We start from the raw sequence: 24,748 nt of genomic DNA, 5'->3' as shown, positions 1-24,748 counted from the left end.
ACCTACAAGTAGTTTTTGGCTGTTTCATTGCAGTTTATGTAATGTTCAGCTTTCAGTTTATATCGTGCCTTTATCTTTTTTGTTTTTCTTATTTTTTGTATTGGCACCGATTACACCAAGAAACCCGATATAATGACAGAAATAAGGTAACATTATAATAAAAAAAAGGTATATTTTAAAACTTTGTTTAAAAAAACAGTGCTGTGTAAAAGGAGTTAGAAGTATAGAAAGCGTACAAGTAGGCTACCCCCACTTCACCTCTTGTAATAATAATAATAATAATGATAATAATATACTAAAATGTTTGATCTTCTCATTAAATAGATTTTTTGCCATGTGTATGAAATATCCATGAACAGTCTTAATTTTGGCATTTCTCAGTAAAAGCCAATGTATAAAGTAGTCTAAGGGAGGAATTTTATTTTATTTCTTTCCTTTTTTCTTCTTCTTTTTATTTTTAGTTTTTCACAAATATAGCCTCCCATTTCTATTCCACGAGACAAATTAAAGTTAGTTATATTTTATTTTGAAAATGTTACTGTCATTTCCCGGAAAGGACGTTACCGTTTCAAACTCTACGACTCGTCGGTGATATTTCGGTAAGATACGAACACTCTTGTCTTTGCCTTGTTGCATTTACTGTGTAATTCGTACAATGAGTGCATGCAGCCCTTCGTACCGCTTTAATTTAATATTCTCTGTATTTTATCAGCTAACAAGCTTATTGCGTTCGCATCCCGTTACACTACACGGAAATAGGTCAATAACCAGGGTAAGTAGGTGCACTGTGAATTTTCGTGAAGCGAAGTATTCCGTAAATTGCTGTGTTTCACAGGTAGTTCTGTATGGTTCGGTTTTATTCGGTAGCTGTCTGTTAGCCCCGGTATCACTGACACGATATGCCCGTTTAACTGTCACGCTCGCTGGCGATAAACTCAACCTTGTCACGTGTGTCTCGTCAATTCGGCAGACACACACACACACGCACGCACACACACGCACACGCGCACACACACACACACACACACACACACACACACACACACACACACACAGAGAGAGAGAGAGAGAGAGAGCTCACCGGCTCTCGTTTAATACACGTTCAAATATATTCTCAAACACATATATTTATGTCCTGTAACTGCATTAGCCACCTACTTTAGCTAACATAAAACAGTCTTAGCCCATAGGGGAGACGTGCGCGTGACTGCTAACAGGTAAACTTTGATTCAAACTGCAATTTGTCCTGCATCAAAAAGGTTTATCTCATAAGGTTTAGGTTGTACGACTTGAGAAGTTTATGGCTTTATTTACTGGTGCAACGGCAATGTTTTTATCTACTGTAGGCTACAATCATTAAAGACAGAGAACAATCATTGATAACGTTAATTAATTGGATTCTACCTTCAATGTAAGGGACAAGACAAAACAAGAGAGGTCCTAATACCTCTGTTTATCTCTGAATTTAAATTATTCATAATGATGTGAACAATAAATAAACATGCCAATAGCGAATTTAAGGGAATTTCATTTACAGAACACAGTTTAAGTACTTTGCATGGTGTATTAAAGGACCCATACCATTCTTATTTTCAGGTTCATACTTGTATATATTGTTGTTTATGTGTCTATTGTTCATTGTATCTTTGCACACATCTTTATGTTATATTTTTAACTTACATACTAATTTGATACATTGCATTGTAGCAAAAGGCACAGTTTTATAATGCACTTTATACACTCAGCACATTATCCTTATTAGAATTTAAATTTTCACAGATCAGAGCTGATTGCCCATTTGGTATTTTACATTTATGTTTTCACACTTACACACTGTGCATATTTACATACTTTATTATATACTACTATTTTATTTTATTCAAATATTTACATACTGTGCCAGTTGTTTGCTCTTACTGCATTTCTATTTTTATTCTTGTATGCTGGTGCTGGTACTTGTTTCTATTTGCTGTCAGTCTCTATGCGGGCATCAGAGCGACTGTAACAAACCACAGTTTCCCCCCGGGGATCAATAAAGTATTTCTGATTTTGATTCTGTATTTTGGGTTAGTACTCAAACATGTTTCCATGCTTTGATGTTGAAAAAACACATTATTTTTTCATATTGTCTGCCTAAAGTTACATGTATTCATCCTCTGTTTGAAGTACTCCATTTTAGCACCTTTCTCGTTAACCTCTCCTCCTGAAAAAGCCCAGTCTGCTCTGATTGGTCAGTGTTTTTGAGGGTCATCCACATCTACACTCTGGACATCTCTGCATTTCATGTCAGTCGGGGAAATGACTGTAACGAGACTGTAGCAGCACTTTCTATCTTGCAGGCAGCATCTTGGGTCTCTGTTTACTTCCTGTCAGCTGGTGTCGTTCATTTACATTACAAAACATTTTAACAGGATATACAAACAGACCCATCAAAAATGTTTATGTTTTCAGTTTAAAACAGTCTAGAAAGGATATTTGTGACATCACAACTTCACAGAAATCCTGACAGCACAGTTTCTGAATACGGTGATATTGTGTGTATTTCTGTGGATTTGATACTTTCAGATTATTTATAAAACACCTATGCCTGCTTTACATTAAAAAGACAAGGAAATCTGACTTTTTACAATATAGGATTCAAATTCGAAATTCAAGATGCTTCATCTCATACATTGGACTTTATTTGAAAATGGTAATTCAGGGAAATTACAGTAGAGCGATGCTAAGACAGTAATTCAGGAAATGGAAACCAGTGTATGTTAGAGCTGTACTTTATGTTACATGTAGATCCTTTGGAGCTATTGTCCACATCCTGACTATCTCTCAAACTTCTGTTTTCAAGTGATGGACGTATTTCCAGTGGTGGTGGTCCATGGAGGGGCGGGTCACATCCCAAAGGAGCGGTCAGAAAAGTCCACTGCTGGGGTGTGCGCAGCAACCCGAGCAGGGTACTCCATCCTGCGGGGAGGGGGCAGCAGCATGGACGCTGTGGTAGAGGCTGTGACCCAGCTGGAGAATAACCCCGCCTTCAATGCAGGTATTGTAAAAACACACACACGTGCTTTCTTACACATATTGCGTTGTCCTTCCACCTGGTGCAGGGGAGACCGGATGTGGTTGCAACACTTATTGTTTCATCACCTATGACTCGCTGAATGTTTGTGTTTAGTTCTGACAGTGTTTCCAACTTCTCCAACTACTGTATGGCATTGGTATTAACGGTGCCTAAAAGTAACAATTTATATGATCATCACTTTACCTTTGCTATGAAATATATGGATCCCATACAGTACTTTCTCCCTAACCCCTCAGAGTCTTGGGCTATTTTGTCCATTTTTGATTATTCTTCATTTAGCCTTCACATATCACTTAAAAAAAAAGTTTACCTTGCCAATATTTGGTATCAATTGCAAATTGCATTATATAAAGTCAAAGATCTTGTGAAAAGGACTTCATTATACATCCTATACTGTTCCTTTGTACTACAATATATAACTTACTGTGTGGAAGTGCAGGGGATATACAATTAAACAAATTAAAAATGAAAAGAACTTAAATTAAAAGATTTGGTTGATTTCAAAATGGTTAAAATCATGCACAGAGCACAAAAATCATAGACGACCTAAAAACGTCCAAAAGTTGCTTCAAATGAAAGAAAATTTACAGGATTTTAGAGGAATTTGTCTGTTCAAGAAACAGTTAGTGAGGACTAACTCAAGATGTCATTGTATTGCAGTCAATGGGGAGCAGCTGTGAAAGCATGCAGAACATTTATTCAAATTTAAACACATTTTCAAAAACAGTATATTGAAGGGATACAAGATGGTGCAGCAGAGAGGGAAACAGGCCGTAAGATATGAAACAAGACAGACAGGCTGCTTTTGATAGTGTGACTTCATTTTCTGTATTCATGTGTTTCTTCGTTCTGTAATGTGTGTGCGTGTGTGCGTGTTTGTTTATTCAGAGTGATTGTCTTAATTCTTGTTTGTTCAGATCAAGGTGTGTGTGGTGATTATTATGGCAGAAATTGGTATAATATTCATGTTGAAAATGAACTTGAAAAAAAATAAAATTGAAAAAAGAAGAGGTTATATAAGAATTCACTTCCTGCTACTTCCCGGACATGAATTACCTATATTTGTTTACTGAATATGTCCGATGGGAATTCTGGTGTTGTATTTCTTGCTTATATTTTATTTTTTATGCAGTGCTAAAGTTGCAAACTTTTCAGTTTGTGTGTGTCTGTCACATTGTGTCATACTGTGTCCCCTCTCTGAATCTGGACATTTTTGCTGGTCCATTAACGCAGCACTGGCAGAACTCTTCTAGAGTTTTTTATTTTATTAGCAGCACTTTGTGGAGTTTGAGTTGCGGGGTGGATAATTGATCTGTCAATCTGATCAGATTAGATCGATGTATGAGAGGAGCAGCTGCTGCCAGTGAATACAAACTTTTGGACCCAGCGCAATGAACGGTTAAGTTTCACTTTGATGGCGTGTCAAGTCATTTTTAGTGTGTGCAATTTCTCCACTTGAAAGAGACTGATTGATCCGCCCAGAGTTGTTAAACTGGATTCCACTTAATAACCAAACAGCTTTTCCTTTGTCTTGTCTTCTTTTTCTCAGGTTTAGCAGCCCAGCTTAACAGATCATTTAGCAGACAGCTGTTTTAGTCTGGTTGGTAGCAGATAATTAGCAGGAGCATAATGCAAAAAAAAACCTTTCAATAAGAAAAAAAAAATAAAATATATATTTTAAATATATGCCACTGTGAATACATGTAATAGATAGAAATAGAAAACACATATGACCAGAAGTGAACCAGGAGCATGCCTGCACCAGCTAATAATAATCGCCTTTCTCGTGCTTCTACTTGATAAGCATGACACTTCTTGCATGATATTTTTTACAACAAACAAATAACACTGAACAAAACTCCCCGTGCACAGCTGATGTGATCATCAGGTGCTGGTTGGTAGCATGAACATATAAAGTGAAAAACAAAGTTGACCACCACACACTGCAGGACTTTACTGTGCCGTTATTTTAGAGTGAGGGACGCATTTCATATTACTAGTATTCACAGATGTGATAAATACACATTAGTCACATGACTAATTATCAACGTCAACTCTCTTCCCTTCAATTTTTCAGAGTGTGTAAAAAATATTTTCAGAAGTGAGCAAATACAAGAACATGACAATATTTACAAAGCATATTGAAATATAGTCATGTTTTTGTATTTGCTCAGTTTTAATGTTATATATATGATCCTGCAGCGCAATAGAAAATCAGTATGTGGTGGATGCTGTTGTTATTGTGGTGGGCGCCGCAACAACTTACATGTTTCTGGCTATGTGCCACTTGTTCCAGTGGTGACATGCGTGCCCAAGGTTGCCAACCCCTGGACTAGACTTTATGAAATGATTTCTCTCATCATGTTTCAGGGTGTGGGTCAGTGCTGACCGCCAAGGGAACTGTGGAGATGGATGCCATAGTGATGGACGGGAAAACACTGGCTAGTGGTGCAGTGTCTGCTGTATGCAACATCGCCAACCCTGTCCAGCTAGCAAGACTGGTCATGGACAAGGTTCGTACATGGAAAATGTTATGCAAAGAAGATGACGTTGACAAAGCTTACGATTAATTTATTAAATTATTCAAATGACTTTATGACAAAAAAAATGTCTTATATAACAATTCAGTAATGGACAAAATTACACAAGTAGTCCATGGGTAACCAGGGGGTTACAAAACGCCTGCAAAAAAAGAAAAATACATTATACAGACAATTCATTAAGTATAGAAGTATAGAGGCAGATAAGAAATATAAAAGATATAAAAACAAGTTAACACATATTATAAGGGTATGTAAGAGGGAGTACTATAATAAAGTATAAGATAAAAATGAAAAGAACAGCAAAGGTAAATGAGTGTCCCTCTAAATAAATCAAGAAATGCAAGCTAACCTGAGTACTTTATTAAGAAAGATAAAGCTGTAAATAATATGAAGGATATATTTAGTGATTTTAATCAATTCTTTGTTAATGTGAGAGCAGATTAGCAAAAAAAAAAAAAAAGATGACCCAGAACCAACAGAATGGGCTGCCATTGAAGATATTGTGGATAAAAAATCGATGGAGGTAAAAGAAAGACATTGTGAGACAATAAAAACTTCCGCCTACTGGGATGGCATTGATATGACGATATTAAAGAAAGTTATTGAAGGAATTGCAACCAACGCACATCTGTAACTTATCCTTTTAAAGTGGTAAATTTACAAACAAAATAAAAACAGCAAAAGCAAAGATAAATGCCATTTTACAAATTACAGGCCTTTTTCTTTACTCTCCCTCTTCTCCAAGATACTTGAAAAATCTTTTTACTGAAAGAATGGACAAATTCATAGAGAAACACAAACTGCTGGCCGACAGTCAACATGGATTTGTGTTTTGCTTTTGTTTAGTTTTTTTTGATATGTTTGAAATAAAGATTCATTAATTCATTAAATTATTGGATGATAAAAATGGGAACTGTGTCATGGGAACATTTCCAAATACACTTTCCCACAAAAAAGGGTTTTCTAAAAGTTTGCTTTTTTATTGATACAAACTTTGATCTCCGTTTCAGACGAGTCATGCATGTCTGACAGCAGAGGGTGCCAATCAGTTTGCCCGGTCAATGGGTGTGCCTGAGGTGCCCCTTGAGTCCCTTATTACCGAGTACTCCCGCATGCGCTGGAAAAAGAACCTGGCACCTGATGCCAACCCTGTGGAGTGCCAAATGTGAGACATAAAATTTTTTTTAGGCTTATTAGAATTTGTTCCGATAATACTCTCATAAATTAGAAAGGAAACATGCTGAGATGTGAGTCCTTGCAGATGACACTGAGCAACTTTGTTGATTTACCAGTTTGGAGTTACATATGAGTCCAGTGGCGACTCATTAACCAAAAAAATGTCCAAACAACTTCTCAAACCACTCCTGCTCAGAATCCACTTCTCTGCTGTTGATCTAAACTGTGTCTCATTCTGATGAGCCTGCACAGCAATCGATGCTTTAACTGTCTCATCGGATAAGCTGACATTTTTAAACAGATTGTGATTGAAGGGCTGTTGGCGTGCGGTAAAAACACATCTCACAGGATACACCTGGGGTTCCAAGCATGAAACTCCTTTTGAAGCCTCCTCTCTCCTTGTCTCCTTTTCGACTTTTCGATATCAGGACAGGAGGAAGCATAATTTGCTGAATGAAAAGCCCTGACAGATTCTCCTCAATATAACTAAATAAACTACTTCCTAGTCATGGTGATGAACCTACTGAAATTACGAGGTAAGAATGATTGGAAACTGAGATACATACAGCGCACATAAATTGAAAATTGGGTTATGCATCAGGAGTAGCTTGAGGAGCTTTTATTGATGTTTGGACAGTTTTCCTTGCTGTGACTCATCATTGGAATTCAGTAACGCCCAGCAGACTGCATTCTCTGCAAAAAGGGCAAGCTGTAACTTCTCTCTTAAATTAAGCATGTAAACACTGGCATGCAGATACCTCAAGCTCTAGCTGGTCTTGCGTGAGTGCGCATATGTGACTCCCACGCTTGAAGCTACAGGCTACAACAAAGCTAAAAACATGATGCCAGTGATGTTTTTCAAAACAACTTGGCACAATGGGGCTTCAGGACACTTGGATTTCTTTTGATGACCATGATGGAGACATTTTGGGGTTTTATAATGTAATTTTTTAAACCTTTGAAACCTGGTCACTATTTTGTTTTGTTTGGGAGATGAGTGTAACTCCTTTTCACCGTGAACCTCCAGCAGGGTTGTGTGGACAAAAAAAACTTAACCCAACTTTCCATTAGCATGAGGGTGAGTAGATAATGACTAAATTTCCATTTTTGGGTGAACTATCTCTTTAAGAACAAAGTGGGTAAGTGTTAAGTTTAAGTTATATCTTAACCTTAGGTCGGAACATTGAACCGACTGAACCACTGAAATTAAGTTATAGTGTAAATCACTCTTAGGTTATAACTTAAGCTACGTTTTAACAGCTGGTGCAACAGGCTGATGATTATTATATATGTATATGTATATATGTATGTATTACATATGTATCTTTAATGTTCTGTTACATAAAATGAAGTGCAGCAAACCTGATTCCTGTATGTTTTGTTGTGTAGGGGGAAGATGGGCACGGTTGGAGCAGTTGCAGTTGATAGTGAGGGCAACATAGCCTGTGCTACCTCCACTGGTGGGATCCTGAACAAGATGGAGGGACGGGTGGGCGACACACCCTGCATAGGTCAGTCCTCACACATGCAGTCTGGAACTATGTCTTTTTACTTGTGTTTTTCTCTGAGAGAGGAAGAGAGGGAGCTCTTAGGTGCTGGACAGCTTTCAGGTACAGATGTAAATGAACCCAATGCATCCTATTTGTGGGTCTTGAGATCTGATCACTCGGACCACATTCAGAGGTGGTCTGAGCTGCATATGGCCACACTCTTTCACAAGTGTGAGTTCGCACCAGTGCGGTATTACAGTGTAACTGTATCCCAGGGTATTCAGAAACCCTGAAGGTATGTTTGTACATACCAGAGGGGTGTAAGAGCTGCACATGCTGCGTTCACATGGAATCCGGCAGATTGTAGACAGCAGACCAGCTACACCTCCTGGACTGCACAGGAAAAAAGAAAAAAAAACAATCAGACAGAATATGGATACAATATGCATGATGATATGTTGCTATGGAAATATGTCAGAAAATACAATAAATGTATTAAATAGTATTATTTTGTGTGTATTATGTTATGTTATTATTGTACCTCAAAAAAATCCTTGACAGTTTTTGGAGAAGTCATGAATTAATGTTGTAAATAATGAAATTGTTGCCGCAATCATCCGTGGATAACCTTTGACATAGTGTACCATAACAGCAAATTTATTTTCTATAGCTGTCAATGTTACGTTTCTCTGGTTAGTCCATGCTTGATGTTCAGCTGTCACTCCCTCTAGCCCGTGTTGATAATATAATTACTATATGGAGTGTAGTTTACTACAGAGTTCTGCTCTTGCTGTGAATGGTCATGGAAATTCAAACTAATGTGTCCTTGAAAAATGATGTAAAAGTTTCAAAATGTATACAGTATATATCACACTAAACAGGCTATATTTAAAATGTAATGTAGAGGCAATAATGATGGCTAACACTGTATAAAACTTTTTTTGTGTTAACTTATTGATACTTTTCCCCTGCTCTGACTCAAGCTCATTTTTAAAGATAAATATGTGCAGTTTACAAATGACAAATGTGAGCTCTAGCCGTGGAGCTGGCGATCTCAGTTTTTAATATCAATACGCCCACCGCATTAGAATGGTGGCTGTGCCTCTTATTGACCTGTTGCCATGGTGACTCGTAGTACAGGAGTTCTATTGTTTGTTGTTGTTTTTTTTTGTTTTTTAATTCAGTGCACAAGCCTAACTCAGAGTGAACATACCTGGACACGTTGACTGAACAAACTCTGATCAGCTGTTCTGAAACCCAAAACTCAGAGTTTTCCATCTTATGGTTTGTCAACTCAGAGTTCAGGGTTCCACTTAAAGTCTGTTGAACCTTTTTTCTGAAACAGGCCCCAGATCACCCAAGATGCACGTTATTGCCAGGTGTAAACAGGGTCATAGTCTGACTAAAACAATAGGAGAGCGTTTTTTAAGACTGACTAATTGTCTCCAATCTGGTCGAACTTTGACCAGCAGAAATTGGACACGTGGTTAATTAGTAAACAAAGCCTGCTCTATCATTGACTATGAGCTCTGTGTTTGCAAACAACATACTAAACAACAGTGCTGTCACATGTTGCATGGTACAGTTTTTGATTTTTTTGATGTGTCACTATCAGTAAATAAGTGATTGGACTGTCAGTGTCCAAGTTACAGGCTCTCTGGGAAAGACACACCTGAATTTAACAACAGGCTATCTGCTGATAGATACACCAGGGAAACTTTAATTTAAAATGAAATCAATCATTATTAGGATGAACGTTGGAACACTTAAATGGCAGGTTGGTTAAACAGTGATTGGCTGTTAGTCAGCCTGTACAGACCGGATCCTTTGAAGTTATTCATGGCTGACGCCTTTTATGAATCATCTTTTGTCAGCTGTGTAAACCTCAGTATGCCTTTTAGCTGTGAAGTATAAATTTACCTCAGCTCCTCCTCCATTACAATGACAGCACTGCAAACTAACAAAAGTATAGAAAACTTTTGCAGGAAGATTGACTGGCTGAAACCAGATGGTCAATCAAGTGAGTTTACTAAGATTGTTAACACTTTGAAAGCTGAGCAAATTGATTTCCCTCAAAAAGATGGGGAGAAGGCAATGAGCATCTTGCAACAAGAAATGGCCAAAAATAAGAAAAATATTATTAAGACTGTTACTTGAAAATTACTTGAAAAAATGCACACAAACAAAGTCCACAAAACAAAAAAATGTCCTTAAAAAGCACTAAAAAATTGATTTATTTTATATATATATTTCAAAACATTTTTCAGCTATATAGTTTTAAAAATAGATATTATTATTATATATATAAATATAGTTTGTGGACATTTTTTCCTTTTGGGGGGGTAATTCTCTGATGCTACTTTTTTATTTGTGGGATGTATGTTTCCAAGTTGGTCACTGATTTATTCCCCCATGTTTTAGAAAAAAATCTAACTAACCTGCCCATGTTTCAAAGGGTTAAATAACTTGTGAAAGGTGTCTGAACGCAGCACAAGAAAAACTAAACTCAAAGGGTTAATTCCACTGATCCCAAAGAAAAGCAGCCAAAGCCTAACTCCCCCATCTAGTGAAATGGGTGTGTAATTGCATCCTTATGCCTGCTGCTGCTTTGTGAGTCATAAATCTGTTGAAAACGTGGCTTTATTTACAAAGATTTCATTTCATGTGACTTTTAAAGGAAAAAAAACTTACCACAGTAAGTTTCAATCAATCACAAGAAGAAAAATTAAAGACATTAAACAATGAAAACAAACAAACAAATTGAGTATTGATTGCTTGGGTTTAGTTACATTTTATGTAGGGGTCTTGCAGGATGAGTTTGATTTGCCGTCATTAATCATTGCGGCTCATGTCTACGCACATACACTTGAAAAAAAAACCCAACAACAACAACATTTCACCCAAAAAATTCAAATGACTGTAATGCCAACCCTTTCTCAAATAGTTGTCTGTTGAATAGTTTGTATGGACGATAGGATCGTGTGATGTTTTGTGTCAGGGAGCGGAGGTTATGCTGACAACCAGGTGGGAGCTGTTTCAACTACAGGCCACGGAGAGGCTATCATGAAGGTTACTCTAGCCAGACTCATCCTGTTCCACATGGAGCAAGGTAACACACACACACACACACACACACACACACACACACACACACACACACACACACACACACACACACACACACACATACACGCACACAGGTGCCTTGTTCTCAACCTGCCTGTTGTTTCACTGACCCATGGCTCATTTATGCTCAAAGTTAGATATTTATACAGATACGGATTACGCCTCCTCTCTGTACTCTGCATTCATGTTGTGCATATTCAGACATGTTTTCTGAAAGCTTAAACACAAAATAAAGCATTACCACCAGAAATCATGAGGGCGTGCTAGCTTGGGTGAGACATGATGAAGGCATTATAAACTGGTAATAGTACAGATGTATTAAGAGAACTGGATACAGTGTTGGAAGTGGGAACCCTGTTTACTCTTATGAACAGGGTTCCCACGGTCCTGAAAACCTGGTTAAGTTATAAAATTTCAAAAAACACATTTTCCAGGCTTAGAAAAGTTGTGGAAATTGATTTAAAAAAAATTGAGCTTTTTGGAAAAAATCAGTGCGTTACGTAGTGTGAAATGACTGAAATTGTAACAATAATCTTCCTGTTTTCATTTTGGACTTATCAGAATAAAAAAATCTTATTTGCAGCCTCAACAGCAGCAATGAAAACAGTAATTATGAGCTGAGAGAAACTTTTGACTCCGCCCTCTGGTGCCATTATAGTGGATGTATCTATGGCAACATACAGGATGGATGGAAATATCAAAGGGAATATAAATGAGCCCTTAGCTGACCACTGACATGTTGATGACCCTCCTTCCTCTGTCTGCTGTTCTCAGGTCAGTCAGTGGAAGCTGCCAGTGATTCAGCTCTGGCCTACATGAAGTCCAGAGTGGGTGGGCTGGGCGGGGTGGTGACAGTGGACCCTCAGGGCCGCTGGGCCGCTCGCTTCTCCAGCCTGCAGATGTCCTGGGCCGCAGCTCGGAAAGACACCCTGCACTACGGGCTGTACGCCGGAGAACACTTCACCCAGAGCATCGACGACCCGCTCTGACAGCAGAGACAACACAGATAGGTTTCATAGCATTACGCAGAAATTTTGCACCCAATCAAGAACATTACTACTTAATACTACCGATTAATGTTACTAATAGTGCTTTTGTTAACTGTGTAATAGAACTTAGTAAAGAAACATACAGATTAGGCCCCATCATGAAATTTTCTCCAGCACGCAGACGGTTTACAGCCCCGCCCAGTCTAAAGACTGACAGGACTGTCTCACGTAGAGATGACGTGTGGACTCTTAGTGACGCTGGAGCAGCTTCCTGAAGAGCTCAGTGACCTCAGACCTGGAGTCATGTCCCAGTCTGCAGACAGGCTGTCATTATAATCCATCATCTGACAACATGCACGATATCAGACACAGACGTGACTGGACGGGACAGGGTTTTTATCAACATCAAACCAGTTTTTTAGGCACAAATCAGCAAAACATCACTTTTTCAGCAACTGTCTTAAGAATAAAAGTTTGATTCTTGAACTGCTTTTACTGTTGGACCAGGGAGAATCTTTACGTCTTAAAATAATCTGTAACTAAGTAGATACTGAAGTACTTAATCACATTTTTTAAGTACTTATACGTCACTTGAATTTTCCAATTTTTGCTATTGAATATTTTCACTCCATTACACTTTGAAGGCAAATATAGTACTTTTTACTCCATGTAATATTTTAAAGCTGTAGTTACTTCGCAGATTTTGATTATTAATATACCATGTGAATGAACCAATAAAGCAAAGTATAATGTTTTACTATAGGTAAAGCTACTACAGTATATAAAGTCATTTAAATGAGCACCACCTTAGTACATTAGTATTTTAACTTTTGGTACAAAGTATATTTTGATGCTACTACTTGTGTACTTTTACTTGAGCTTGTACAAGAGTATTTTTACACTGTAGAATCACATATCTTGTCTTAATTTTTTTTTTTTATTCAGATTTTGTTTAAATGTCACTAACATTATTCTGCAGAACATAGACAGTAGAGAGGTAGTCTGATTACACTATTTTATTTGAACATTGCACTAAGGTTATATTCACCTGATGTGCAGAATGAAGCCGGCACAGACGCGACATTTGGTCGATGTCATAGTACATTTAATCTTTTCATTTTAGATTTATACATTGTTGCAAAACTTGGAAATTTTGTACTAATTTAAGCGACAAAAAAATAAAAATAAAACAAAACAGGCATACTTTGTTCACCATAAAGTATTTTGAAATCACATTTAAATAGATTTTTTTTTGTGGTTTTCATATGAAATATGCCATCCATAATTGAAGAGTTAAAGTGTTATATGAAGAAATCATATCTAAATCTTGTGTAATGAAATACTTCTTAGTGTATTGTTTATTCTTTCAGGACAGAGAATTGATTTGATTATTCTGTAGTGTTGTACTGTAAGGTGAAACTAACGTTTGACCTAGAGCCAGTGTTTGTAAGGAGCTTCTGATCACGACGATTGTTTAATGTTGGAGCTTTGTGTTGGAAAAACACAGATTTTTAACAATAAATGCCTCTAATCGCTGATCACCGTGAGTTCATTTACCCAAAAACTCAGTGTGTAGAGAACTGCCTGCTGAATGTGTTACCCCTTTGAATCCACTAGATAGTGCTGTTTAAACACAAATCAACACTTTGCGAGTTTGATGACTTCTCTTTGGGAGATACTTCTTCTTTCAAACCCTGAGCTATTTTATTTTGAAGTTTTGATTTCCATTAATACAGACAAAAACAGATAGATAAAGCTCTGGAAACCTGGAATCAATATCAATTTTTGTGTGCTGTACTGAGACGCCTTTCACAAGCTACTTGACCCTTACCTGAGCTTTGTTTGAGCCTTTGCTTTCAAAAACATTAACAAAAAAAGGCAATGACTAAGTGGGCAAGAAATGTCCCACAAACTACAAGAAATTAGTATAAGGTGACAAGAAAATTATGTAAAAATTAGTTTTAAAAAAGAAGGGAGTTTTCTTAGAAAATTATTTTTATATTTAAAATTATATAACAGAAAAAAGGGAAAATAAATACATTTTATGAGCACTTTTTAGGTCTTTTTTTCCCCACTCTTTCCCCACCACTTATTTTCTTGTGTCTGTCTAAGGCTTCTAAGGCCTTAGACAGACACAAGGGCATCTGCTATCGCCTTCGGCACCATCTAGGACACCCTGGGCCTCTGCTGCTCCAGAACTGTTCCTCATTATCTGTCCTTCAGCAATCTGAGGCCAGCAGAGAGAATAAACATCCCAAGTACAATCGCTCCGGTCTCAAGGCAAAGATTAGATAAGAGGGTGGCAGAGCGATCCTCCAATCCCAAAAATCTGATACACATTCCATGTCAGCAGAGTATCTCAGGCCATGCTCCAACAAAGCTAAAACCAGCGGTATTTAATATCAGGTCCCTGGGTACCAGGTCACTTTTAATCAATGACTTTATAACCTCTTATAAGCTTGATTAAACTGAGATTTGGTTGGACAAGAAGAATAGAAACGCTGCTCTTATTCAATCCACCCCAGCAAATTTTATAAATTGGGTTTGAAGCAGCAAAGAACAGAAAGGAGGTGGTGTCTGTTTTCAGGGATAGATTTCTTTTTCAGAAGCTGTCATTTGGTGAGTTTTCATCTTTTGAATATATGTCATTTAAAACAGAAGTGAAATTCTCTCCATGTATCATACATAGAGTTATTTACAGGCCACTTAAATACTATCCAAATTTTCTTGATTTTACTGAGTTTCTTTCAATTATTTGTACTGAATATGACAGTGTCATTACCAGTGATTTATTGTATATAATTTTAATACACGTGTGGATAATGTCTGTGAGGAAAATGCCACAGAACTTTCTGCCATACTTGACACATTAGCTCCTTGTCAGCATGTGAGAGCCGACCCATACAGAAGGACACACTCTAGATCTAGATATCACTATAAGTGTTAGTATTTCAAATGTCACTGTGCTGTATGCTGCTCTGTCAGATCATTTCTGTGTATTTTTTGATCTATCAGTAACTCCCAAAATTGTCTATAGATCAGCAAATGTTGAAAAAAAAAAGATACCTCAATGGAAATACCAGAACACTTTTCATGGAAGCTGTCAAATTTGAAACTGGCACAATTTCAAACCATGTTGATGATCCACTGAACTTTTGCACTGCTAAAACTGCAAATGTAATTGAGGCCATTGCTCCTCTAAAGGTGAAACTGATAAGCAACAAACAAAATGCACCGTGGAAAAAACACTCATTCTGTGATGGTCCAGAAAAAAAGAGCGCCAGAGAGCACAATGAAAATGGTGTAAATCAAAGCTCCATATTCATTTTGAAATCTGTAAAGAAAAATTAGGCATTTACAATTTGAAGTGCAAGGCAGTCATTTTTCTCTGAGAAACAGTGACAATTCATGAGTGTTATTTGCTACTGTGGACAGGTTAACCCTTTGAAACCTGGATGGAAATCAGTTTTCTTGTTCTGAAGCCTTTCACAAGCACTTAAACCTCTGAAAAGTGAGCACATGTGTTTCTTTCATTTCTTTCAAAAACACAAAATGCAATCAGCGCTCAGTGAATCAGTGATTATCAGTGATTATTAAATGTAAAACCAGCTCCTAAATCTGTTTTTGGTTTTCAGCACCATGGTCAGCTCCCTAAACAGCAGCACCCCTTTATGTAGCAACAGTGGAACCCAGAGGAGCAGTAGCTGAAAGTCTGGTGCCAGAAGCATGTTGGAACTGTTGCATTCAGAAAACAGATAACCAAACCCTTCATCATCATAATTGTCTCGTAGCACGCCAAAAGCAACAAGCAACTCCCTGTTGAATTCTGCAGGTATGCAAAGACGCAGACTTGCTTCACTTGCAGAGCAGCATTGAGGGCTGTTTCTTTTTAGGACAGCAATGTTCCAGGAGAAAAACAAATACTTTATACATACATCAACTCTCTACAAGGAAGCATTAAATCATCCTTCTCACACAACAAAGACATTTCATTTCAGAAGACACACTAAAAGTTAAATGTGACTTTCTGGTGTGAGTTGTATTTTATTTTGACAGTGTGATCATACCCCAGAGAGGATGTTGCTTTAAAACTTAACCAGGGTAAGTCGGTGCACTGTGAATTTTCGTGAAGCGAAGTATTCCGTAAATTGTTGTGTTTCACAGGTAGTTCTGTATGGTTCGGTTTTATTCGGTAGCTGTCTGTTAGCCCCGGTATCACTGACACGATATGCTCGTTTAACTGTCACGCTCGCTGGTAAACTTTCATTCAAAAAACAGAAGTAAATCATCAGAGGTGACGCATTTTCAAAAGAATTCACTCATTTTGTCTCGCCATATAATTTAGTATTAAGCAATATCGTTCCAGTACATTGAAAGTGAAATTTGTCCTACCTCAAAGATGTTAATCTCATAAGGTTTTGGGGGTAAGACCTGAGAAGCTTGTGGCTTTATTTGCTGATGCAACAAAACGTGAAGACAGGGAGTGGTCAGTGACTAATGACAGGGCTATTTATTTGGATTTTACTCTCAGTGTAAGGAATACTATAAGGGAATTACTTCTGTTTTTCTCAGAAATTTGAGTTATTCATCACCTTATGAAAAAACAAAAATGAATATGCCACTAGCTGATGCAAGGGATTTTTTTATTTTCAGAACTCATTTAAAGAACTTTGCATGGTGCATTAATGGTCCTATATCATTCTTAGTTTTGGATTCATACTTGTATTTTGGGTTTCTATTAAAGCATGTTTAGCCTGCTTTAATGTTTAAAAAGCTCATTATTTTTCTCATAATGTCTTCCTGAATATACTTGTATTCATACTCTGCCTGAAAATTTTAGTGCCTGTCACTTTAAGCCTGCGTTCAGAAAAAGTAATACAAAGGGAGGAACCCATTGTTAATATTTATGTTTCAAGATCAAACCAGTCAATGTTGTATGTTTGTGACATCACACCTTCATGGAAATCCTGACGGCTTGTTTAAAGGCACAGTTTCTGAATTTAGACTGTGAGCATTTCTCTGTTGATTGAGCATTTGATAGTTTTTCATTATTTATACAACACCTATGCCTGCTTTTTATTAAAAAGACTTAGAAATCCGACTGTTTACAAAATGGGACCTTTAAAATATCAAAAGGGAAATACGGAATAAAATGCTATAAGGGAAATTAAAGATACTTCATCTTACATGACAAGATATATGCATGTGTGTATATACATACATACAAACATATACAGCTCCTTTAAAACTATTGTCGAAATCCTGAGTATCTCTCAAAATTCTGTTTTCAGGCGATGGACGTATTTCCAGTGGTGGTGGTCCATGGAGGGGCGGGTCACATCCCAAAGGAGCGGTCAGAAAAGTCCACTGCTGGGGTGTGCGCAGCAACCCGAGCAGGGTACTCCATCCTGCGGGGAGGGGGCAGCAGCATGGACGCTGTGGTAGAGGCTGTGACCCAGCTGGAGAATAACCCCGCTCAATGCAGGTAACCACACAACTCTAACATATGCAAAATAATGCACATTACACAAAGTGCATTGTCCTTCAACCTGGACTTTCCATGAGGTGTAGGGGAGACCAGGTGTGATTGTAACACTTTTTGTCTCAGCACCCATAGTGCGCTGAAGTTTTGCGTCAAAGTTTTCAAATTTTGACACAAAGTACCCTTATTTGTCTGATTGAAATGGCAATGTTTCGAACTTCACTACCTATATCCCAGATTTCATTAATTGATGTTAAATACAAGGAGTCTGTTACAGCATGCCCCAGCACCAGGGAAAGTTGTAACAATAAGAATGAAAAAGTAAAAAATAGATAAATACAAAAAATACCCACAAAACCACTGATACATGCACTGATAACTAATTCTACTAAAGTCTAACCTGTACTTGTCAGATGCTTGTGAGGAGGGCAGGATTTTCTTTTCAGCTTTCAACGTGCTATTAAAGTATAACATTGGTCCCTAAAAGTACAAATTTACAGCACCACCTCTTTACGCTTGTACACAAGAACTATGTAAATCCAACAGACAGATTGCTTCCTAAAAAAATTTCCCCTGAGATTAGACTCTCAAATGATTTCTCTCGTGCTGTTTCAGGGTGTGGGTCAATGCTGACCGCCAAGGGAGATGTGCAGATGGATGCCCTTGTGATGGACGGGAAAACACTGGCTAGTGGCTAATGTCTAATGTAAGAAACATCGCCAACCGTTTCCAGCTAGCAAGACTGGTCATGGACAAGGTTCGCACATATAAATATGGGATGGTCAAGGCATAAAATGGGTTATTAGGAATTGTGTCATCAGAACTAAAATAACATGCAGTGTATCTTGATGAAAGAAAGTAGGAACTATTGTTATGGCTGTGTCTGCATAGTCACCCAGCTTCACCGTTTATTTAAAGAGTAAAAGTAACAATCAAACTACTTGATCCAGGGGAGAGAGAGAGAGAGAGAAAGAGAAATGTGTAAAATACTTTCGGGCCTATTATTTTATTTTTGTTTTTATTGTTTTTATATTGCTAGGCTGACACTTTTTTTCTGTCTCATAAAAATATACAGGCTTAATAGTATAGGCCATATTACAAATTAGGGGTTTTATTTACAGGCTTAAATATTAGGATACATTGAATTGTGACATATCCCAAATATTTTATCTGCTTTCTCTGTGTCTCTCTCTCCCCTTCTGTCTGTCTCTCTCTCTCTCTCTCTCTCTCACACACACACACACCTAATAAATAATTAATGTTGTGTTTTAATGTGTTGAAAAAGAAAAAACTAAAGTAAAAAGAAAAAAGTTAAGTTTAAAACGCTCCGTCATACTTTTTAATTTGTACCTATTCCATGCATGTGTCGGAGTTTGCATATTCAAGTTTATTTTCATGTTTTGTTCTTTAAATAATTCTCTTACTTTTGTGATCTAAAACATTGATCTGAAACTTGTGAATCTGTTTTGTAATTTTAAACTATAGCAACTTTAAGTTTTTAAAAAGTTATGAAGAAGTTATATTAGTTATTTTAAAAGCTCACCTATTCGCACAGGTAACGCCCCCTAATCACTATAAGGACAGGTTTTGTGCCGTGTGCAAAGGCACAGGCACATGGCCAGCATTGGAGACATCAAAAGGATGCAGTCTTTCGCGCAGAATGCATGGCCGGGGTAAATGAGGAAAAAATGGTCATCATCATCATCATCAAAAAACCCTCTCTCCACATAATGTCGTCATTCAGCCATGTCATCGGTTGTGTCACAGGGATAGTTCACCCAGAAATGAAAATTCAGTCATTATCAACTCACCCTCAGTCAGGTGAAGTTTTATAGTTCACAAAACACTGCAGGAGGTTCACAGGGAAAAGGTGCTGTACTCATCTACCAAACAACTGAAGCAAAAGGTGACCAGGATTCAAACATTACAAAAACTACATTTTATAACTACAAAATGTCTCCATACTGATAATCTGAAGTCATCCAAGTGTCCTGAAGCCTGGAGCTCCTAGTGTGGAAGCCGCGTTTATATTTATGAGCGCATGAGCCAGACCAGCGAGAGCTTCCGCTGTCTGCACGTCAGTGTGCTACCCAGAAGCCCCCCCCCCACAGAGTAGTTTAAAATGCGACAAAGGGACTTGTTGCTTGCTGCTAACCCCAGAAGTCTCTGTGTGTTTGTGTGTGTGTGTGTGTGTGTGTGTGAAGGAAGCTTCTGGATAGCATGTAAGGAGGGCGAAAAGAGGAGAAGTCACGGCTTCAAATTACGTCACACAATAGGGGAATAGCATATGTGCGGTGAAATGTGGTTTGCAGTTACCGGGCAACCATTTCACTGCGCATGTGCTCAGTATTTCGCTGTGCATGTGCCATACCCCAATTGTGTGACGTAAGCCGAAAGCATGACTTCTGCTCTTTCAACCCTCCTTGTTAGCATGTAAACACTGGCATACACACATTGCAAGCTCTTGTTGGTCTTGTGCGAGTGTGCATACGTGAATGCGACTCCCAAACTAGGAGCTACGGGCTACAACAAGGCTAAAAAAACGATGCCAGAAATGCTTTCATATAATATCTTTATTTAGACTGGGGGACCCTTGAGAGCAAGCTCTAATTTGCAAGGACGCCCTGTTAACAAGATAAAATCATTACAAAATTATTACAAACTTAGTCATATATAAACATGCTTACATGTATACATACAAACATATTTGCATGCACACATGCATACAAACATAACACATAAAAGACTAATTAAAACAAACACAATTTATGTGAAATGTGTTTTCTAGCAGAGCTCTAAATGTTTCTATGGAGACTAGTTGGTGGAGTCCTGGAGCCTGTTCCATTTATTAGGGGTGTAAAAGCAGAAAGCAGTTTTTCCAAAGTCTGAGTCCGTGCGTGGAACAGACAGTCTGATGTGAGTCTGTGAACGTCTTTGATCATTTATATTGCTAAAATTTAAAAGTGAGGACATATACGGTGGTTGCTTGCCACAGAGTCAGTCAGTCATTTTCTGTAACCGCTTGTCCTCGCAAGGGTCGCGGGGGGGCTCGAGCCAGTCGAGCTTGTCATCCGGCGGAGGGCGGGGTACACCCTGGACAGGACGCCAGACTATCGCAGGGCCAACACGTATAGACAGACAACCTTCCACGCTCACAGTCACACCTACGGGCAGTTTAGAGTGATTTATAGATAGACAAAAGGCAGTGCAGTTTCCTACGAGTTGAGAGAGGGCCAACCCACTTTTTCGTATAATAAGCAGTGGTGATTAAGCCGTGAATATAAAGGTTATTATACTGATGAATATTATATAAGACTGGCTGTACCAAGTAAATCAAACCTGATTCCTGTATGTTTTGTTGTGTAGGGGGAAGATGGGCACGGTTGGAGCAGTTGCAGTCAACAGTGAGGCCAACGTAGCCTGTGCTACCTCCACTGGTGGGATCCTGAACAAGTTGGAGGGACGGGTGGGCGACGTACCCTGCATAGGTCAGTCCTCACACCTACAGTTTGGAATTATATGTCATTTTTTGAAAGGGTTTGTTTCAGAGAGGAAGAGAGAGAGAGACCAGTGTTTGTATTCCATCAACGTAGCTTAAGAAAGCCAGGCTCACCTGAAAGTGCCCAGCTGAAACTAGCACCATCTCCCAAATAAGCCTCAAGTCGTTCCACTAATTAATCTAGCCTCATCTAACCAAGGCTGACTCGAGACAGGCTGCAGAGCCTCGCCATGTGCTCACACACAGGGTGCATAAGGAGCCACAGAAGCAACAAGACCCCCAACCAGGTCTAGACGTTGGTGAGGTTTGCGCAGGATGGTGAAGTACACTGTATTTTTTCCCCTTAGGAGGTAGAGGCATACTTGCCAAACCTGAGTTGGAGAGTTTTGTAGGATAGGTTTGGTTTGTTATTAATTCTTTTTGTTCATGTCTATGCACATACACTTAAAAAAAAAAAAAGCTTTACACCTAAAAAATAAATGAATGCTTTCTCAAATAGTTTCTGCTGTTGAATAGTTTGTATGGACAATAGGATCATGTGATGTTTTGTGTCAGGGAGCGGAGGTTATGCTGACAACCAGGTGGGAGCTGTTTCAATTACAGACCACGGGGAGGTTATCATGAAGGTAGCGCCAGGGAACACGCTAACACACACACACACACACACACACACACACACACACACACATAGGTGACTTGTTCTCAATCAGTGTTGTTTTACTGACCTGCAGCTCATTTATGCTAAGTCATCTACTTATACAGGTATGTTTATGACTATTGTAATTATACATTTAAAAATACATTTATACATTTTAAAATTACATAAAAGAAATATATAGGCTATATTTGTTATTCATATTTATATATTTTTTGTTTTATTTTCGCACTCTTTTAGGTAATTACATGCTTTTTGTTTTAAATCTTGTTGCCTTTTTTCCCCCCAATATACTCAAGCCAGTTTGCTTAGGGTTTTGAATGTGTAAGAGGTAGATTCTTCCCACCTCCACTTTTGAGTTTGTTGTTGTTAGAAACTTTTGACTCCGCCCTCTGGTGCCATTATAGTGGATATATCTATGGCAACATACAGGATGGATGGAAATATCAAAGGGAATATAAATGAGCCCTTAGCTGACCACTGACATGTTGATGACCCTCCTTCCTCTGTCTGCTGTTCTCAGGTCAGTCAGTGGAAGCTGCCAGTGATTCAGCTCTGGCCTACATGAAGTCCAGAGTGGGTGGGCTGGGCGGGGTGGTGACAGTGGACCCTCAGGGCCGCTGGGCCGCTCGCTTCTCCAGCCTGCAGATGTCCTGGGCCGCAGCTCGGAAAGACACCCTGCACTACGGGCTGTACGCCGGAGAACACTTCACCCAGAGCATCGACGACCCGCTCTGACAGCAGAGACAACACAGATAGGTTTCATAGCATTACGCAGAAATTTTGCACCCAATCAAGAACATTACTACTTAATACTACCGATTAATGTTACTAATAGTGCTTTTGTTAACTGTGTAATAGAACTTAGTAAAGAAACATACAGATTAGGCCCCATCATGAAATTTTCTCCAGCACGCAGACGGTTTACAGCCCCGCCCAGTCTAAAGACTGACAGGACTGTCTCACGTAGAGATGACGTGTGGACTCTTAGTGACGCTGGAGCAGCTTCCTGAAGAGCTCAGTGACCTCAGACCTGGAGTCATGTCCCAGTCTGCAGACAGGCTGTCATTATAATCCATCATCTGACAACATGCACGATATCAGACACAGACGTGACTGGACGGGACAGGGTTTTTATCAACATCAAACCATTTTTTTAGGCACAAATCAGCAAAACATCACTTTTTCAGCAACTGTCTTTAGAACAGCAACTATCGGCCCAACCGGGGAGAATCTTTATGTCTTAAGATAATCTCTAAGTAAGTACATACCCACATGCTGTACTTAATTACAATTTTGAGGTGCTTTTTCATCACTTGACTTTTTCCATTTTTTGCCATTTTATACCTCCACTCCATTACATTTTGAAGGCAAATGTACTTTCTACTCAATTTCATTTATTGGACAGCTTTAGTTACTTTGCACTTGCACTATTTTATGAGAACATTATCCTAAATTTTAGCCCATTTTCCCTGACAATCTAAGGTTGTCTTGACCTGATGTGCAGAATGAAGCTGGCACACACAGGACATTTGGTCAAAGACATAGTACGTTTAATCTTTGCATTTTAGATTCATACATTTTTGCAAAAATTGGGAATTTTGTCCTAATTTCAGCAAAAAAAAAAAGGAAAAAGAAACCAATCCTGCATAAAGTATTTTTAAATCACATTGAAAATGAAAAATGTGTGACTTTCAAATTAAATAGGCAGAGAATTGATTTGATTATTCTGTAGTGTTTTACTGTAAGGTGAAACTAATGTTGACCTCGTGCCAGTGTTTGTGAGGAGCTTCTGATCACATGACGATTGTTAATGTTGGAGCTTTCTGTTGGAAAAACACAGATTTTTAACAATAAATGGCTCTAAACTCTGATTCATTTACCCAAAACTCAGTGTGTAGAGGAGAATTGCTGTGTGTAGCTCTGGCTGAATGTGTTACCCTTTTGAATCCACTAGGTGGTGCTGTTTAAACACAAATCAACACTTTGCTCTAACTGGATGTGTTACCTCTTTGTGTCCACTCGATGGTGCTGTTGAAGTACAGTGAAATACTGGACAATTATAACTTCACAGTTGTTTCTTTGGTATCACCAACATGGAATATTTTTTTTTTTTTGTCACCACCACTTTGACAATGAAGACTTGCCACATACTATTAGTACATAAGAAACATGGGTCACATAAATCTTCAATACAGCGAAAGCAACTATCTTTCAGTGCTGTTCTAGCATGTAGCGTGTCGTTGTCAGGGTCACGCCTCTAAAGTATGTAGACCAGAACATTCTATGCAACATCCCTGGTCAAGTAGGACCATGTTATATCAGGGTGCAAGTCTTTCTCACACTCAAGGCCACCTTAGACATGAATCTGTTACCCACGCACATGACGGAATGGAGGGATGTCCTGATTGGTAAAGGAGCCATGATGATCAACATTGTCCCTTATCTCAGCAGGAACTTCAACAAGCCCCAGTCCTCGATGTTCAGCGAACATAGTAAGAGCTTGGCCAGTCTCTGTACTACTATGGTGGCAAAGCACTTACCCAACTCGAATCTGCGTAAATGGCTTTGCAAGCTGAACACTGGGACGCCTGCCTCACATGTGCTGACCAAGTCGATCGAGTGGTTGAGAAGCTTCGATCTCAAGAGGACGATTCGTACCTGTTGACTCTACACGGTAACTTTTTCACATTCAGGGATTATTCATCCGAC

The 24,748-nt window shown here is 38.5% G+C and overlaps 1 protein-coding gene and 1 pseudogene across 4 annotated transcripts; both read left to right on the top strand.

Annotated features, from left to right (window-relative positions):
* Positions 1 to 496: 496 nt before the first annotated feature.
* asrgl1 (asparaginase and isoaspartyl peptidase 1) lies at positions 497 to 13,294 on the top strand. 4 transcript variants are annotated; one of them, XM_042501827.1, is made up of 7 exons: positions 514 to 599; positions 2,843 to 3,037; positions 5,447 to 5,589; positions 6,630 to 6,784; positions 8,185 to 8,306; positions 11,284 to 11,394; positions 12,186 to 13,294. In XM_042501827.1, exons 2-7 carry the CDS (start codon positions 2,845 to 2,847, stop codon positions 12,398 to 12,400), a joined length of 939 nt encoding a protein of 312 aa, XP_042357761.1. In that variant the 5' UTR covers positions 514 to 599; positions 2,843 to 2,844; the 3' UTR covers positions 12,401 to 13,294. The 4 variants fall into 4 exon arrangements, with proteins under 4 accessions (XP_042357758.1, XP_042357761.1, XP_042357760.1 ...); XM_042501824.1 differs by lacking the exon at positions 12,186 to 13,294 and having other exon boundaries at positions 497 to 599; positions 11,284 to 12,176; XM_042501826.1 differs by lacking the exons at positions 514 to 599; positions 12,186 to 13,294 and adding an exon at positions 614 to 772 and having other exon boundaries at positions 11,284 to 12,176.
* Positions 13,295 to 16,277: 2,983 nt separating this feature from the next.
* Positions 16,278 to 19,106, top strand: LOC121954370 (annotated as a pseudogene).
* Positions 19,107 to 24,748: the final 5,642 nt, after the last annotated feature.

The sequence above is a fragment of the Plectropomus leopardus genome, chromosome 15, assembly GCF_008729295.1.
Source record: "Plectropomus leopardus isolate mb chromosome 15, YSFRI_Pleo_2.0, whole genome shotgun sequence".
In the NCBI taxonomy this organism is placed as follows: Eukaryota; Metazoa; Chordata; class Actinopteri; order Perciformes; family Serranidae; genus Plectropomus; species Plectropomus leopardus.
This window is presented reverse-complemented; position numbering and strand designations above follow the sequence as displayed.

Excerpts from the sequence above, each read along its gene's own strand:
- asrgl1 (XM_042501824.1), top strand. The coding sequence starts at position 2,845 with ATGGACGTATTTCCAGTGGTGGTGGTCCATGGAGGGGCGGGTCACATC. Across the intron at positions 5,590-6,629 it reads CAAGACTGGTCATGGACAAG|ACGAGTCATGCATGTCTGAC; the intron begins GTTCGTACATGG and ends TCTCCGTTTCAG. Across the intron at positions 8,307-11,283 it reads GGGCGACACACCCTGCATAG|GGAGCGGAGGTTATGCTGAC; the intron begins GTCAGTCCTCAC and ends GTTTTGTGTCAG.